This window comes from Pseudorasbora parva, chromosome 4, assembly GCF_024679245.1.
Source record: "Pseudorasbora parva isolate DD20220531a chromosome 4, ASM2467924v1, whole genome shotgun sequence".
Lineage (NCBI taxonomy): Eukaryota > Metazoa > Chordata > Actinopteri > Cypriniformes > Gobionidae > Pseudorasbora > Pseudorasbora parva.
Window position 1 is genome coordinate 45,742,923 of NC_090175.1, and position 17,627 is coordinate 45,760,549.

The window sequence follows — 17,627 nt, forward strand, 5'->3', positions numbered from 1 at the left end:
ACCTGAAAATGTTCAGTTGGTGTGCAATTAATCTAAAATATATGAAAGTTAAATTTTTATCATTACATTATGGAAAATAATTAACTTTTATCACATATGCTAATTTTTTGAGAAGGACCTGTATATATATACACACACATACATATACACAGACATACCTATACACACACATACATAGAGCTCTGGAAAAAATGAAGAGACAACTTTACATTGAGAAAATACTAGCTAACTAATATAAAACATTTAAATATAATTAACATAAAATAAGAACAAATAATCAAATTAAGAGCAAAATCACAAATAAATACAATAGAATAAAGATACAAATAAAATAAACTGTGCTTTTCAGGTAGAGCTAACAGTAGTTTTCAGATACAGAAATTTAATAAAGAATGCAAATGTAAAATAACACTGCATAGTCTTCACTGTAAAAATTAAACATGGTTATTGATTTATCCTTATTATCCTTATAGTTATAAACTATATATAACTTACAGTTTCAAACGTTGTCAAGAGCAGTGCGTGATTTTCTTTCTTTGTCCTTTGTTGTTTGATTCGGATTAAACATACATACAGCAGGAATATTAGGCTACTGTCACTTTAAGACAAATGCACAGATCTAATATACTGATACCACTGCACACATGCATTAACTTTCTCAACTTTCTTTATGTTGACTTAAGCTATAACCAACTTTGTTTACTAGAATACTCGCTAATTTTTTGACATTGTGTGTGAATTTGTCCGTTCAAGTGCAAGAAGACGTGAAGGAGAGCTCAGTTTAGTGTTCGCTCGCTGTCTGAGACATCACAGCAACTGGTTTATTAGGCTGCTGTCATTTTGAGATCTGCCGCCAGCGAACATGATGCAGATCTGACGCACTCTCACACACAGCTCATTTTCTCACAACTCTTCAAGTTCATTTAAGATGTTAATTAACTAATTTAAGACTGCTCTTATGAGAATACTCAACAAAATGGGCACTTTGGCCTAATTGTGTGTGTCATATAGACAGGACATTGTCTGGCTATCACCAGAACAAGCTCATTCTTTTAAGATTGAACATTGGTCTGGGGAGTCTGCTCTGTGTTTTCTACTGCACAAGAGGTGTGATCAACGGGCATAGTTCAAATGACTCTGTAAGCAACTGGATAGTCCTTCAACCAGACCACACCACAAGAGGCGTGATCAGCAGACATCGATCCATCCTTCTCTAGCCATCGTGTTAAACCCGCCAATTGAGACAGAGCGACACCGTAATAATCTGAAATCCTCGCCTCAGGGGGAAACAAACCAACCGTCTCCATTGACTTTCTAATGCGGAAAGCGGCCTCTTTGTTATTTCTGACTTATAACAAAAAATATAACAATGTCTAAAAGCTGATATGTGACAAGGTGTACAGAAAACAAGCTAAAAAAAACAGAATTTGTTTTTAAGTGTTTATAAGCTGCTGACCCAAAAAAACAGCGTTTAAAGACAAAAAAGTGCATACATGCAGAAGAGACAGAGCGCGTCATGCTATATTACACTGAGAACCACGCCCACTAGAGGGGAAAGTAATTAGCGACAGGAAATATTATATATAAAACTGACATTTGGATATTTGACAAAATGTTTACTGCACACGTAGGCGTACTGAGGCATACTGAGGGTCAAAATTGACCCATTCTTCCTGCTGAAGCTTCACATCTTATGGCCTGTATACGCTTTTGTCTCCTTAAACACTCGTTTTTTATGGGTCGAGAGCTTATAAAAACTTAGTTATGTGTTTTTTAGCTTGTTTGCTGCACATCTTGTCACATATCAGCTTTTAGACATTGTTCTGTTTTTTGTAATAAGTCCGAAATGACAAGGAGGCAGCCTCACGCAATATAAAGTCAATGGAGAGCGTTGGATTGTGCCCCCACCCCCAACTGTGTGGGCGTGGCCTAAATAAACTCTGTCTCTATAGCGCGCCAGGTGGATAAGCCAGTCTGTGAATGGTTCCCACAAAAAAGTGACAGAAGCAGGATAAATTAATTTACAGGTTTCTAGCCTTAGCTGCAGGGCGAAATCAATTCGTTGGCAGATCAGGCTGGGTTTACCCATCTAGACAGGACACACACAGACAGCATGTTCTCTTTTGTTTCGTTGCGCTTAAATGTTTTAAAAGCATTTGTATATATAAGAGTATGATCTTATAATGTAACGCTAGACAAAGGGTGACAAAAAAAAAAAACGAATGCTGCATTATTTGCATTAAATATTTTTAACACATTAAACTGAAAAAATGAATCGCATGCTAATTTTGCACTAATATATATATATATATATATATATATATATATATATATATAGACTTTTATGTTAGATGCGATGTGATTAATCGATTTGACAGCACTCATATGAAATAAATGCTGTTCTTTTGAAATTCTATTAATCCTGAAAAAGTAATATTTTGCAATATTTTTGTTTTTACTGTATTTTTTATTTTTAAAAAATGCAGCCTGGGAATCGGGACACAAATGCAAAACGAATGACCTAAGAATGACCTGTTGTTGTTAAGCTTAGTTGCGCTATACCTGAAGATAAATCGGTCAGAAATATTCATTCAGAATTTAGTGGAATTTGATAATACTAATTTAATGTTATGCTTATTTCTAGGTTTTGCTGATGTGTGTTTGTCTGTGTGTATTTTTGTAGTTAATGGAATATACTATAAGCTTCAATATTTCCCAACTGAGGAGAAACCATCAGCAAAAACCCAACCGTCTGTCAGTCAAGCTGGGGGTGTGTCTCCTAAGCCACACCTTCTTCCCAACAACCACGCCCCCCCCCCTCCCCCCCTTGAGGGTCGTTTACATGTTATCGCACATGGACCAGAGAGTTCAAACATTTTGCTAAAGGTTATCACCTACACCAAAACCCGTGGGCCATTCGCATATATGGACATTATTAAAAGGAGTGTATTTTTAACATTTTATTTTCTGTTTCTTTTTTTAAGCTGTTTTGGTATGCATTTTAAATGTATAGATATGTAAAGAGAATCACCTTTCCCCAAGTCTGTACTGTATTTTTATGTCTATTTATGTGTGTGCAATATATCAGATTTTGAAAGATAAGAATGTTAATATTGAGCTTGCTATTGTTCTGGTGATGTACATATGTCGTGATCGTTCAGATAAAAAATTATAAAATAAAAAATCTTTAAAAAAAAAAAAACATCTTTAAGAAACTTTTAAAAATACGTACATTAAATTCTGGCTTACAGCAAAATTAAAGATTTTAGTAACCGCTGTCAGAAAGCTTTGTTTATATTCGCTAGCTTACGATGTGAAGATTCTGATTTAGTTAACTTGATTTAAGAGAACTGCAGAATACTAATATGGACTGTATGTTTACCTTTATGTCATAGAATATGAGAAAAAAAATGATATCAATGAGAATGTAGCATATATGATACATCAAACTGACAAGCATTGGGTAAATGCATGGAGGACAATTTTTGAATGACCATGCTGGAGTTTTTTTTCTCTGTATCTTGTATAATTCATGGTTTCCTTATCAAATTGTGTTTTGTTTCTATCAGTATCATAAAGATTTGATACAGTAATGATGATAGTGAATATCATCATTATGACCCAACATATCTAGAAGTATCACCCTTCCTTCAGATCTATGTAGCTTAATTTTCCTATACTGAGTGGCTGTGGGACTATCCTTTGACTTTATATCATGGATGTATGAGAAAATATATATAAGTAGCTTATGAGAAACTAGATGTATCATTTTCAAACGTTTGTGATTTTAATTTATCCCGACATTATTTTCACCCATAGCAAGAGGGAAAATGAGCCGAGTCTGGTTTATAAGCATGCACACTGCCTCTAGTGGCGACTTCGTGTCTTTGCGCCACTCAATCGGAAGATGTCATTGAGGGTGATGTCGGAATGGAACGGTCTTCCTTGAGGAAAAAAAAACCTCACCAATACTGGACTATGCTAACACCGTGCTTTCCGTTTTCTCCATGTTCTTTTTCTCTTCTTAAAGACATTTCCTCTGCTGATACTTACAGAACCTCGACGCCAATATGAGGATGTGAACTACATTTGTTGCCATGGTGGCTCTAGCAAATCAACATATTTAATGAAAACTACAATAAAGGTGTGATATGTACTGTATGTTTGATGTCACGTTTTCGTTTTCTGTCCACACAATCAAAAAATAACCATGACATGAAGGTTATGACACTTACACTTTTATTCTCTTTCAGCCGTATACACACTGCAGCCATGGTATAGTGTTTAAATGTCTTTTTTAAAAGTCATATAGTAAACTAATACATGCCTTTTATGATAGATATTTATGTACCATATATATGCATATTTTTATCTCCACAGACATAGAATGCGGATTCGGTAAATCAAACGTGGGCTAGTCACAGTGAAAGTAGTAGCAGTGTTCAACTTTGATAAGAGTTTAACTTTTAATGCTGTTCTAGGGCCAGTTTCCCAAACAGGGGAACAAAGAACAGCTGGCCTCAGTTTAGCATTAAAAATCAACCTCTACTAACACAGCTGTATTAATCTGAAGTTAAAAATAAAAAGTAAATTGAATATCTCATGGTACAACTCTTCTTCCCAGCAGTCTCAACTGAAGCCAACCTGTGATTTGGTGATATTCACTCGGTTGCATGTTTCATGACGCACATAAAGCATATAAAAGTAATGCATCAAAATAAATCATTCTTTTTAAAAACATACATCCATTCTGCTCACTTCTGAAACCAATAACTTATTTTACCAATCATAAATACCTCATTGCAAGATTCCCCCGACACATACTGATATTGAGCATTATGTACAAAAAAAAAGAATATACTTTGGAAACTAAAATACCACGTACACACACACACACACACACGCACGCACACATGTCCACACATGCTCAAAGAAAATAATCCATTCAAATTGAAAGTTTAAAAATAGAATCATATGTGTAACATTGAACTGATCATTTGAAATCGATTGCTTCCTGATTCCCTCTTGAAACGCTTGCCAGAGTAAGATCAAAACCATAAAGTGTGTGTTAATGTGATCTATTATAACAAAAAGCTGTACTGAAATGTTTAAACTCCAGTGATTATGATGAAGAAGACTAGAACTGCTACAGGTCACAGACACAAAGAGAAGGGGTGAGGCAGAAAAATGACAGTCATCTAACCATAGAAAGTGTTATTAATACAGTAAGTGTCTGCTGCTAGCTAAGCATGCCTGCGCTAATATCCTTACAGATGGCTAATGTGATCTACTGTCATTTTAAAAATGCATATTATATATACTCTCCAGGGACAGAATACACAGACACACAATACCCCAACAGCTGATAAAGAAGGCAAGAAGTTTTCAGACATCTCAACCGTTGAGATCAAAAGAGCATGATGTGGCGATAATGCGATGATATTCAATAGTCGTGGTAGGCAGTGCAGTACAGGTTAGTTCGAGCTTAGATGTTCTGAGAACGAATGATCAGGAGTTTTTTTAAATCTGTTTTGATAAAAACATTTTGGTTGTCTTGATTTTTTTTTTTTTGCGTGAGTGTATTTGTATTCATTATTTTACTACTGAGGGATTTAAAAAGCAAAGGAAAGGAAAGGAAAGGAAAGGAAAGGAAAGGAAAGGAAAGAAAAGGACACTCTTTGGTCACAATGAAATACAAACAGAAACACTTGTGGTGAACTGGGTAAAATAAGGAGTGAGAAAACATTGTCCTTTGACATAAACTGGGCTAACATCCAGTTTGACTGGACAGGAAGACTGGAAGTGGCAGAAGTGAAGAAGTGCACTCTGGGATTGCATGAGCATGGTGCATAGGAGCGTTTAGGAGGGCAGACAGGCTCAAAGAGAGGAGCGATGGAGATTGGGAGAGGAAAATGAAGGGGGAAACCACTCTGACTTCTCTTCAGCTTCCTCCCTCTCTTCCTCTCAGTCATTTTGGGCACAGTAGTGGTGAATGAGGTGATGGAGGTGATGCTGTAGTTTGTCATGGGGCTCAGATCGATCGTCTATCTGCTCCACGCACACCCGCTTCTGTCCCCCAGCATCCCTCACTACTGACCTCCTGTGGGTCCTAGACTTCTGCATCCTCGTCCTGTGAATAAGTGAGAAATATCGATCAGCGCCTGACAGTGCAGACATTGATGTTTTAGGTCCTTTCAAAAGGTGCCAAGTGAAAAAAAACAACCCAGGATATCGCATAATACTTTTGTGTAAAGTCAGAATACTGGTTGGAGAGCGGGAAAACATGTTATTAGAGAACTAAAGACACGTAGAGACATGCTTTGTTAAGAAATATGCACACTGATGCCAAAGATAGAAATTATACACTCAATCTCTAGGGCATCTGCATGAGCATTACATACACTACTGTTCAAAAGTTTTGGGGTCCGTAAGGCTTTTTTTTCAAGGATTGAATTTAACAATTAAAATTAATTGAGACATTCACATCGTTACATATTAAATATATGTTTAAATATACACTAAATATACTATATATAGTATAGTTTTACTGTAGTTTTATCATATACATGCATTTATCATTGATGAGCATTAAAAAAACTGTTCAAAAATCTTCCTGACACCAAACTTTTGAACGACAGTGTTGATAAAGGTTTTTTCCTTCTTCTTGCACCCCATACACGCTTATATATTTTCACACTAATATGCACACAAACCCCATGCCCGTCTCTCAAACCTCCTGATCACAGATCCATCAGCCTGCAGTATTTCCTGCTCTACCACTCGAGGGATCTGCACCTTCCTAAAACCTCCAAAGTAGCTTAGACCCTGAGGGAATGAGGCACATTAGGCTACATGAACACTAAATGAACCCTGATGAGAAAGAGACAAACACGATGGAGAAACTATTTGGGTATGTTGGACTGTTACAGATGATGCCTTAAATGTTCACGGATGAGTTTAAAATGATATATTAACAGAATTATTACATATTATCAACTGTATGTACTGCAGAAAATATGAACTTTCTTTGTGCATGGAGTACCTTGATGACCTACAATTGCAAGGAATAATATATACCACAATCCAGTGCACTCAACAATAATTTTAACATCTCTTTCATGGCTCATTATTATTATTTTACACATAATTGTATTTATTTATTTATTACCCACAGCTAGGAGATTGTAGCAGACCACCTGGCATTTTTTTTTAGCTCTCTTTTTAGCTCGTTAAAACACTTTGGTGGACACACAGCCTAAGTCTTTCCCTTGAAGGACAACTCCGGTGAGAAATGAACCTAGGGGTAATTAACAGATGGTTACAGAGTAGATCGTTCTCTGGGATGCGTTTTCATGGAAATCGAATGTAAAAAAAGTTTTATCTCTAAAAACAGATTAGCTTATAACACTAGTCTATGGGGTAGTGAAATTAAATCGCTAGTTAATACCACTAACAAGGCTCAAAATAGCCTCACACTAACACGGTAACATAATGAGGGTCCCTACATGCAAACCGAAGCATTGAGAACGTTGTAAGTGAACAAAGAGTTTAATAAGAAAATACTTTATAAACACAGTGCAAACAGTCTCGACGAATCGAGCCACGAGTGCTGTTCTAAGTGATGAATCTCATATGGTCCGTTGTTTCCGGAAGAAAACACTGAACGCAACAGAGAAAATAAATAAATAATAATAAAAATGTTCATGTTATTACATTTCACAAACTTAATTCCTATCGACCAGCTCACTTAGCACAGCGCTCGTGGATCGATTCGTCGAGACTGTTTTCCAAGATGGCGCCTGTCCGTGAACGCATAATGCACTGTGTTTATAAAGTATCTTCTTATTATTTATAAAGTATCTTCTTAACTCTTTGTACACTTACAACATTCTCAATGCTTCGGTTTGCATGTAGGGACCCTCATTATGTTACCGTGTTAATGTGAGGCTTTTTTGAGCCTTGTTAGTGGTATTAACTAGCGATTTAATTTTACTACCCTGTGCCCCATAGACAAGCGCTATAAGCTAATCTGTTTTTAGAGATAAAACTCTTTACATTCGATTTTCATGAAAAGGCATCCCAGAGAACGATCTACTCGGTAACCATCTGTTAATTACCCCTAGGTTCATTTCTCACTGGAGTTGTCCTTTAAAATAAGGCTAAGCATAAATATCTGATGTAGTAAAGATGTCAGAAACGACTGCTGTGTTTGGCAGATCACCTGGGTGAAGTCATCCCGGGCAGAAGTCAGGTCTGTGGCGAGGAAAGGATCCCCCTCATGCTTTTCCAGCTGTTCTCCATGTACCACCGTCGTTTGGACCACCTGTCTGACCTCCTGACCAACAGCAGACTGCCCCTTTGAAGCTGACATGCCATCTTGCTCATGGAAAGTCACCTAAAATTAAACAAAAGACACCTCTTTAATTCAGCAAAACTCTTAAAGTTAGGGTAGGTAAGAATTGGTTAAAAAAACATTTTTTTCCAAATTTGTTTAAACTTTCTTTATATTTCAATACATAATTAAAATATAAGTACTCTGAAAAAGAAAGTATAAAAATTGAGTGTCTGTAAACCTCTCACGACCAGGGCTGGACTGGTAATCTGTCATACCGGGCATTTGCCCGGTGGGCCGGCGCACTTTGGGGCCGGTAGTGTTTAAAAATAATAATAATAATTGTACCACTGACAACATGCAGCGACAGCGGCCCCTTGGTTTGTCTTCTGAATTGATAAGCCGAAGCGAGAGAGAGCTCCCCTCCATATTAGGCGCTTTTTTCTATTTATTTATTTGTTTGAGCGCATGGAACTGCAAAGGCGAATATCCGCACAACGCAGCCGCTGACGAATGTACGCTGCGTTTAAATACTGCTCTATATGGCACTTTGACTCCGAATTTTGTTTTATACAATCGTGTGATATGGAAACATTACAGGTTCTGTGTTGAATCAGCTGAAACGAGCATGTGTTCATGACGAGGTAAAGTGGAAAACGGCAATACACACAAACGTTTCACTTTACCACAACCACAATTTACATTGCAGCTAACAGCGAAGAAATATTGGAAGAAATATTATTAAAAATGTTGCTATATTACTTTTATATAATACTTAAATTAATATTGCAGAATAAAAATCACTTTTACAGAGGCTGTTTTCGTATTTTCTACAGGTGTTTACATTTTTTATTTTACTTACATTTGTAAGATAATAGTTTATTATATATGTTTTATATAGTTTTAGAAACCATATAGCCATATAATGAGGAGCAAGGTTTTTACAGTCTGTTTTTTGCCCGGTGACTACCATGATCTTACATTTAAATGAAACTGGCCTACAGTTAAACTATAGTCTATAAAACAGCTTTAAAGTCTAGATGCCATGAATTAAGGACAAAGCTTTTTTTCCTCTTTAAAAGTTTTATTAACTTTTTTTAAATAGATTTAATGAAATTTAATAGCCTCATGAAAGATAGATATCAGTGTCTTACTTAAATGATGTGTTAACTCTTGAAAAATATGATTGTCAAAATATGATTTTGTTCATTGCTCAACAAACCCCCCCCACCCCCCACCCCACACCCACACACACAAACACACACACTATTGTAGTCAATGGCTGCTGAGATCTGCTTGGTTTCAAACATTCTTCCAAATATCTTCCTTTGTGTTCAGCAGAAGAAAGAAATTCATACAGGTTTAGAGCCACTTGAGGGTGAGTACATGATGGCATAATTTTAATTTGTGGGTGAACTATTCCTTTAAGTGAACTAAACCAACTAAAATGTATTCAGAATAACTAAATATTAAATGTAGGCTAAGTAAGGCTTTTATTTTTCATCTTAAATGTCATGATGAGTGGCAGCATGACACACCTCTGTTTGATGTCCTTCACTCTTCAGTACTGTCCTCTTCATTACTTTAGAATATCCTTCCCCCGGTGCTGCCTTGACAGGCTGCTGGGCAGAGCCCTCCATCCTCACCTGCTCTGTCTCCACCCCATCAGATGACACACACCGTCGAATGACCTTCCTTGTTACCTGACCAGGTAAGAGAGTGAGGTAAACGCATTTCAGTGAAATGAGGCATTTATCATAAATTGGATGAAAAAAAATGGATGGATGGATGGATGGACGAACAGACAGACAGACAGACAGACAGATGAATGGATGGATACTGCAAATCTTGGATGTTAACCTTCTTCACAACCAAGTTTCCCTGTGCATCTGTGTATTGCTCTTCTGTTACCGACTGTGGAGGAATATCTGGAACATCATCACCCTGTGGAAGAAACCAGACACACAATCACATGTCAATACATGTCACCTCCTAAAGCAGTGTTCGGCATAAAAGGAAACGGCTGCCCTGGCTTGGGTAAAGGTTAGGGTTAGCAAAAGAGGAAGAATAAAGAAATAATGTTGAAAATATTCATTCAATATAGAAAGAAGAACACATCCTGTAGAAGTTGTCCATTTTATGATGATCAGGGGTCAACTACTCCAGCATTATAGTATATGTGAATGCATACAAGGCTCTTGGTGTAAAATGGACAACTTCTACCAACATTTGAGGAGCAGGGGGGTTATCACATCTGAAAATGCAGGATTTTAAAATCGTGTCAGTTTCCAAAATAACTCTTAGAGCTGCATGAAAAACCATCACACAACAGTTTGACACCCAAAGTTAGCACACCAAGTGCGTGTTAAGAAACTCTACTTTCACCTCAAAAATAGACCAGGCAATTCTCAGTTACAGATATACCTGAATAATTACTCTTCTTCGCACCACTCTGGTGGTCAGCACATCCTCATCAGAGCTATCCGACAGCACACCTAATGCATCATCAATCTCCTACCCAAACAGCATGTATGAAAATTCATCCAATAATATAAGATTAAATGTACATGATATGTATAAAACATAAAATCATTTATATAAATACATGTAACGCTGCCCCCTCTGCTAAAATAACATAAACATTAGAATCTACCAATAAATATCAAATATCAGTGAGGTCAAATGCCAAATAATTTTTTTAATCAAAAACACAACATAAAAGAAGGAAAGGCTGAACAAAATATTGTTAACTTGGCACACCATGCACCATCACTTTTATGAAACAATTATCTGGTAAGCAAGACACTTCAAAACCAGCAAACTGTTGCTTAGTTCTAGTTCTACATATCCATGAAAAATAACTCTTAATTGTTATGTATATTATGACATAGTTATTCCTTGTTTGCAAAATCCTGCAAATTTAGTATGACCTTACAATGTCATAAATGTAGTACATGCATCAGCACTATCTCAACAAGCTGACAGTGATTATGATGGTGTTAAGGTATGAATGTGACATAGTCATGTTTTTTTCTTTTTGAGTAAAATCTAGTTTTTCAGATTTTAAAATACACCTAATTAGTGAAATTGTTCATTCAAAGAAACCAAACACCATCCCTTCAGCAAACTCATTCAGCGGGAAATGGATTAGGGTAGATCAGAGAAGGGTGGGGTGAGAGGGAGGTCATGCTGAGGATGCTTACCCTCTTCAGATCATCATCATCATCATTATACTCAGCCCCTCCTCGTGGAGGCAGCTCCTGAGGAAATTGTGCAGAAGATTCAAGACTTTTCTGGCTAGAAAAGTCTTTCTCCCCTCCATAATTGTTGTGTTCTTGGATGATGAGAGAATCCTCAAAATCTTCACTGTCAGATGACCTGACTGACCAACGAGGGGATTGGGATGGTAGTGCTGAGGCACTTCTGACATTTGGTTGTTGTTGCAGTTCATGAATAGTAGACCTCAAGACTTTATTACTAAATAGCATGGTGCCTTTCCAGAGTTCATCATCTTCTGCTTCAGAATGATCTGAGATGGTCTGTTTGCAGTCGAAAAAAGCCTCAAGATCAGAGTCATCATGTTGCTTATCAATGCTTAGAAAGTCTTTGGGTTTTGGTTTTTCAATGTTGGCATGTTTTGGCACATCAGTGCCTTCTAATTCCTTATGTTCACTAAGATCAGTTTGAGAGGTAGGTGACTTCATTAATGTGTTTTCAACCATTGACTCTAGTTCTCCAGTAAATGTGTCTTGGGATACACCAAGAGCTAACGAAACACTCACCTCAGTTAAGTTGACAGATTGATCAGATAATGGCTGTTCTGGTTGAACTTTTTTCTTAAGTTCCTCAAGTTCAGAAAAATCAGAGAGACAACGGCCAGAATGCTTTTCCTTTGATTGTTGGGATATTGCACCATACAGAACTGAGTCTGACAGTAGTCGCTTGGAATCATTGGAAGGTAAGGCCTTGTCACTGCCATCCTGGGAGAGCGGTACAGCTAGTACTGCCTCCTGGGAAACAGGTTTTTCAACTGCTGGATTCATGTTCAGAGTGAGTACCAAGGGTTCAGATGACTCAGAAAGACAGCGGGCAGTATGCTTTTCTTCTGAGAGTTGGGTTTCATCAGAGATTAATGATTCTGACTGTGACTGTTTTAAACCTGTGGACACCACTGCCTTCTGTGAAACAGGTTCCTTGGTAGTTGCTGATCCAAGTTCGGAAGACTTCTCCCTGAAGTCAAAATGTTGACAAGTTATGATTGTTTCTGACAGTAGTCGTTTTGAATCTTTGGAAGGTGAGACCTTGTCACTGCCATCCTTGGAGAGCGGTACAGCTAGTACTGCCTCCTGGGAAACAGGTTTCTCAACTGCTGGATTCATGTTCAGATTGAGTACCAAGGGTTCAGAGGACTCAGAAAGACAGCGGTCAGTATGCTTTTCTTCTGAGAGTTGGGTTGCATCAGAGATTATTGATTCAGACTGTGACTGTTTTAAACCTGTGGACACCACTGCCTTCTGTGAAACAGGTTTCTCAGTAGTTGCTGATCCATGTTCAGAAGACTTCTCCCTGAAGTCAAAATGTTGACAAGCTGTGACTGTTTCTGACAGTAGTCGTTTGGAATCTTTGGAAGGTGAGACCTTGTCACTGCCATCCTGGGAGAGCGGTACAGCTAGTACTGCCTCCTGGGAAACAGGTTTCTCAGCTGCTTGATTCATGTTAAGAGTGAGTACCAAGGGTTCAGAGGACTCAGAAAGACAGCGTTCAGTATGCTTTTCTTCTGACTGTTGGGTTGCATTAGAGATTAATGATTCAGACTGTGACTGTTTTAAACCTGTGGAAACCACTGCCTCCTGTGAAACAGGTTTATCTGTAGTTGATGATCCAAGTTGAAAAGATTTATCCCTAAAGTCAAAATGTTGACAAGTTATGATTGTTTCTGACAGTAGTCGTTTGGAATCTTTGGAAGGTGAGGCCTCATCACTGCCATCCTGGGAGAGCGATAAAGCTAGTACTGCCTCCTGGGAAACAGGTTTCTCAACTGCTGGATTAATGTTAAGAGTGAGTACCAAGGGTTCAGAGGACTCAGAAAGACAGCGGGCAGTATGCTTTTCTTCTGACTGTTGGGTTGCATTAGAGATTAATGATTCAGACTGTGGTCGTTTTAAACCTTTGGACACCACTGCCTTCTGTGAAACAGGTTTCTCAGTAGATGGTGATCCAAGTTCAGAAGACTTCTCCTTGAAGTCAAAATGTTGACAAGCTGTGACTGTTTCGGACAGTAGTCGTTTGGAATCTTTGGAAGGTGAGGCCTCATCACTGCCATCCTGGGAGAGCGGTACAGCTAGTACTGCCTCCTGGGAAACCGATTTCTCAACTGTTGGATTCATGTTAAGAGTGAGTACCAAGGGTTCAGAAGAATCAGAAAGACAGCGGTCAGTATGCTTTTTTTCTAACTTTTGGGTTGCATCAGAGATGAATGATTCAGACTGCTGCCGTTTTAAACTTTTGGACACCACTGCCTCCTGTGAAACAGGTGTCTCAGTAGTTGCTGATCCATGTTCAGAAGACTTCTCCCTATATTCAAAATGTTGACAAGCTGTGACTGTTTCTGACAGTAGTCGTTTGGAATCTTCGGAAGGTGAGACCTTGTAACTGCCATCCTTGGAGAGCGTTACAGCTAGTACTGCCTCCTGGGAAACAGGTTTCTCAACTGCTGGATTCATGTTCAGAGTGAGAACCAAGGGTTCAGAGGACTCAGAAAGACAGCGGTCAGTATGCTTTCCTTCTGACTGTTGGGTTGCATCAGAGATGAATGATTCAGACTGCTGCCTTTTTACACCCTTGGACACCACTTCCTCCTGTAAAACAGGTTTCTGAGTAGTTGCTGATCCATGTTCAGAAGACTTCTCCCTGAAGTCAAAATATTGACAAGATATGACTGTTTCTGGTGTTTGTGGACTGAGATCAGAGCTACAAAAAGGAGAAGTTTCACTCAACTGTGAAGTATCCCTTTGAATCCACATGTCTGGGTAAGTCTCAGATTGGGACAACAGTTCTCTATTAAAGCCATAGATGTCATCTATGAGAGGTTCAATGGTTAAATCCAATTGTGTATTTACTTCTCCCACCTCAGGACAATGTATATCTTCTTCATCATCAGAATGGCCTCCTAAGGTTTCTGGCTTTTGCTCTGGAGACTCCAATAGTTGCAGATACGGTTCTTGTTTACAGGAATCAGTTTGTGGTTCTGTCCTATGTTCAACTTCAGACTCCAAAGGTTGCTGTGAGCAGCTATTTGTATCAGATGGTTCATGATTTAAAATGTTGATTTCATGATGAGTATGTGACTGCAGTGATGCAGAGTCAATTGTCGGAGACAATTTAACTAAATGTTCATCTGCTACACTAAGGATGTGCAAAGAAGCAACTGGATCCAAATCATTAAACTTTTCTTGGGTAAAAAGGACCTGATCTGATTCTGGAGAGCCCTTAATGAGGTCTGGAGTCACCTTTGAAAGCCCTGGATTAACTTCAAGACTGTATGAGAGAATTTCATCAGCCTCCCTCACAGAAATATGAGGGGACAATGAAGGACTAATATTTTGGTCTAGTATTTGGTTGCTCTCAGGAACTAATCTATCAACTTCACATGGTTTGCTTTCATGGCATGAAGAAGACCGTATGGTGTTTGAAGTTTTATTAGATTCAAAGTGCCGTGCCTCTAATGATTTTTCATTGCTTTCTAAATCACTTTTTTCATATACAGGTGACACTTGATCAAGGCACACAGAACCTTCATCTTGATATTTTGGTTCTTGGAATTGATTTTCTCCCTCTTGACTCACTGGTGAAGTGTGTTGCAGTAGGTCGGGTACTATTTGTCCAGATTCAACTGTTGACAAAACAACTGAATTTTCACCTGATGAAAATCTCACAATAGATACCTGACTGAAATCAAAAACATTTTGAGATGCTATTGTTGATTGGTGGTGGAATTCTGACTGACTCTTCAAACTGACTGGTGATGAAGAGAGACAAGCATTTTCACTGTCTGAAAGGTCACTCTGAGCTTGATTTTCCTCCTCAGATGCTGTTGAAACCTAAGGGATAAATTATATGAGGTATGGAAAAGTATGACACGGGAAAATAGATGATATTGAAGGGATATTTGAAACCAGAGACAAACAACACATTCAGTGACCATCAGTTAATTGTAGCAACATATCCATGTAACCGTTGTTTAATAATTTCTAATCAGAAAGGTTAAGAGAGAGCAGTCTAGAAGCATCATTTAAGTAGAGTACGTTTCTTCCTGGAACAACATCCCTGTATGAACTTTTCTTAATTATTTTTGCAACACAATGACTAGTCTTTCTTTCTTTCTTTCTTTCTTTCTTTCTTTCTTTCTTTCTTTCTTTCTTTCTTTCTTTCTTTCTTTCTTTCTTTCTTTCTTTCTTTCTTTCTTTCTTTCGCTATGGAATGTTTCTTGTCAGTACTGGGGTTGAGACATTTGGGATATGCTCCTCAGGTTATGCATCAAATGCACACTGCAATGAACTTACTTCATCTGCAGTTTCTTTTGTAGATTCTTGTTTGACCTCTTGAAACAGCCATGGATTGGTGAAGCTGTCCCTAGGAGACATTGAGAGTGAAAAGTGACCAGGTGGTGAACTACCAGAAGACTGATTAACTGAGTGTAATCATCACTGTAAATGTCATTTAAAAAAAGAAGCTCTGTGTATGACTCACTGGTTGATCTCCAGTTCCTCCATCAGATCCCCATGAATGCTTTCTGAATGGGTGTTTCCCATTGTTTCAGCCCATGAGGGAATGTCAAGGAGAGAGGCCACAGATAAGTCTTCTTCTGACACAGCTGGAGGATGCCTTTGTGAAGTCTCCACTCTCCGCACCACCCGAAGACTGTCAACATCCTCTTGGACTGAGGAGAGAGCTACAAAAGAAGAAACATCAACTATGACATTATACGATTTTTTACTGAGGTTTTTACTTCAAGACTTCTTTTTAGGATTTACACCTTGCATTTCATATCTGTATGCAAACCAAGAATGTGCTTAATGCATTGTCCTACCTTCACTGTGGTCTAAGGTCTTTTCAATCTCTGCATATGTTCTTGAGGTTTGCTCCTGGATTGACTTGTGCATTTGAATCTCAATAAGATGGACGATGTCCATGCGATTTATTTTAGTGAGTCTTTTAACCAATGTATCTTCTGTGGAATTTGAGATAGAATCAGAATCTATTATTTAAAATGCATTTTAAGCATTTGTTTTTGTTTTTAATGACATTATATCATTTTCCTTTTGACTGATAGGAGTGAATAAAAGCAGGACTTACCAGTTGCATGCTTTCCTTCTCTCTCTACCCAGCGCTGCAAAAGGGCATGACTCTGCTCTTGTAGTGAATTTGGGTTTTCAGCACGCACTTGCTGAATCTCATCCTCATTGAACTCCAACTCCTTGGCCAGTTCTAAAAAGAAACATCCACTTATGTATTTGCATTTTGTTGTTTTTAAAAATGTTTTTCGAATTTCTGACAACTTCATACTGACATACTCACCTGTCCAGCTAAAACCTAGAAGGTCAGCAATGATGGCCAAAGTCTCTTCTTTCCTATCTGCATCATCATGCCAGTCCACTGTAAATGTTACAGTATTTTTCATTAATATTTAACAATAGAAATGCATTTAAATTGGAAAAAAACCTTCAAACATCATAATCCCATTAATTTGCTATTTGAACTACTTTGATTGCTAATGGACAATTTTTGACTATTATGGGATGTGCACTAACGATATGGTGTATTTCACATACATGTGTGACTATAATTGTTAATTTTTTATGTCTTTGTAAATTATTTCCATTTATTATTTCCAATTATTTCATAATATACGCTTCTTATAGTGGCACTCAAATAGTAAAATATTAATTAAAGCTGGGTTGTAATTTAATTATTTTTCTTAAAAGCATGAATGTATGGACTACACAATGACTTAAGATCTACATAATTACTGTATATATTATATAGATCTATAAAGTTATACAACAATATATGCCGTAAATATTCTTTTAAATCTTTTTACAGAAAAAAATTGCCATTGTCATGGTTGTTTTATTATTCCTCAGATGAAACATGCAGTAGTGCGCATGCATTGCACAGGAAACTGTATTATTATCAAACAAATGAAGAGCCCTTCAATCTTGAGATTTCAGTTTTCATGTACACACTGATATGCAAATGAATAAAACATGACATAAAAAATCACAAAACATGACAC

General features: G+C 37.6%; 2 protein-coding genes across 8 annotated transcripts in view; one reads left to right on the forward strand and one right to left on the reverse strand.

Moving 5' to 3' along the window:
• camk2d2 (calcium/calmodulin-dependent protein kinase (CaM kinase) II delta 2) overlaps nucleotides 1–4,161 on the forward strand; it is a 48,588-nt gene extending 44,427 nt beyond the window's left edge. For 6 of the 7 annotated variants that reach the window (XM_067441965.1, XM_067441970.1, XM_067441967.1 and 3 more), the window contains one exon: nucleotides 2,645–4,161. In XM_067441965.1, coding sequence (XP_067298066.1) covers nucleotides 2,645–2,654 — 10 coding nt within the window. In that variant the 3' untranslated portion in view covers nucleotides 2,655–4,161. The remainder of the gene's footprint in view (nucleotides 1–2,644) is intronic. The other variant, XM_067441968.1, reaches the window with a different exon arrangement.
• Nucleotides 4,162–4,222: 61 nt separating this feature from the next.
• Nucleotides 4,223–17,627, reverse strand: part of ank2a (ankyrin 2a, neuronal) — a 65,055-nt gene continuing 51,650 nt past the window's right edge. Inside the window, exons 42-51 of the mRNA XM_067441964.1 lie at nucleotides 16,910–16,987; nucleotides 16,688–16,819; nucleotides 16,422–16,562; nucleotides 16,082–16,283; nucleotides 15,895–15,964; nucleotides 10,193–10,276; nucleotides 9,871–10,035; nucleotides 8,222–8,395; nucleotides 6,734–6,825; nucleotides 4,223–6,130 (exon numbers count right to left, since the gene is read on the reverse strand). Coding sequence (XP_067298065.1) covers nucleotides 5,965–6,130; nucleotides 6,734–6,825; nucleotides 8,222–8,395; nucleotides 9,871–10,035; nucleotides 10,193–10,276; nucleotides 15,895–15,964; nucleotides 16,082–16,283; nucleotides 16,422–16,562; nucleotides 16,688–16,819; nucleotides 16,910–16,987 — 1,304 coding nt within the window. The 3' untranslated portion in view covers nucleotides 4,223–5,964. The remainder of the gene's footprint in view (nucleotides 6,131–6,733; nucleotides 6,826–8,221; nucleotides 8,396–9,870; nucleotides 10,036–10,192; nucleotides 10,277–15,894; nucleotides 15,965–16,081; nucleotides 16,284–16,421; nucleotides 16,563–16,687; nucleotides 16,820–16,909; nucleotides 16,988–17,627) is intronic.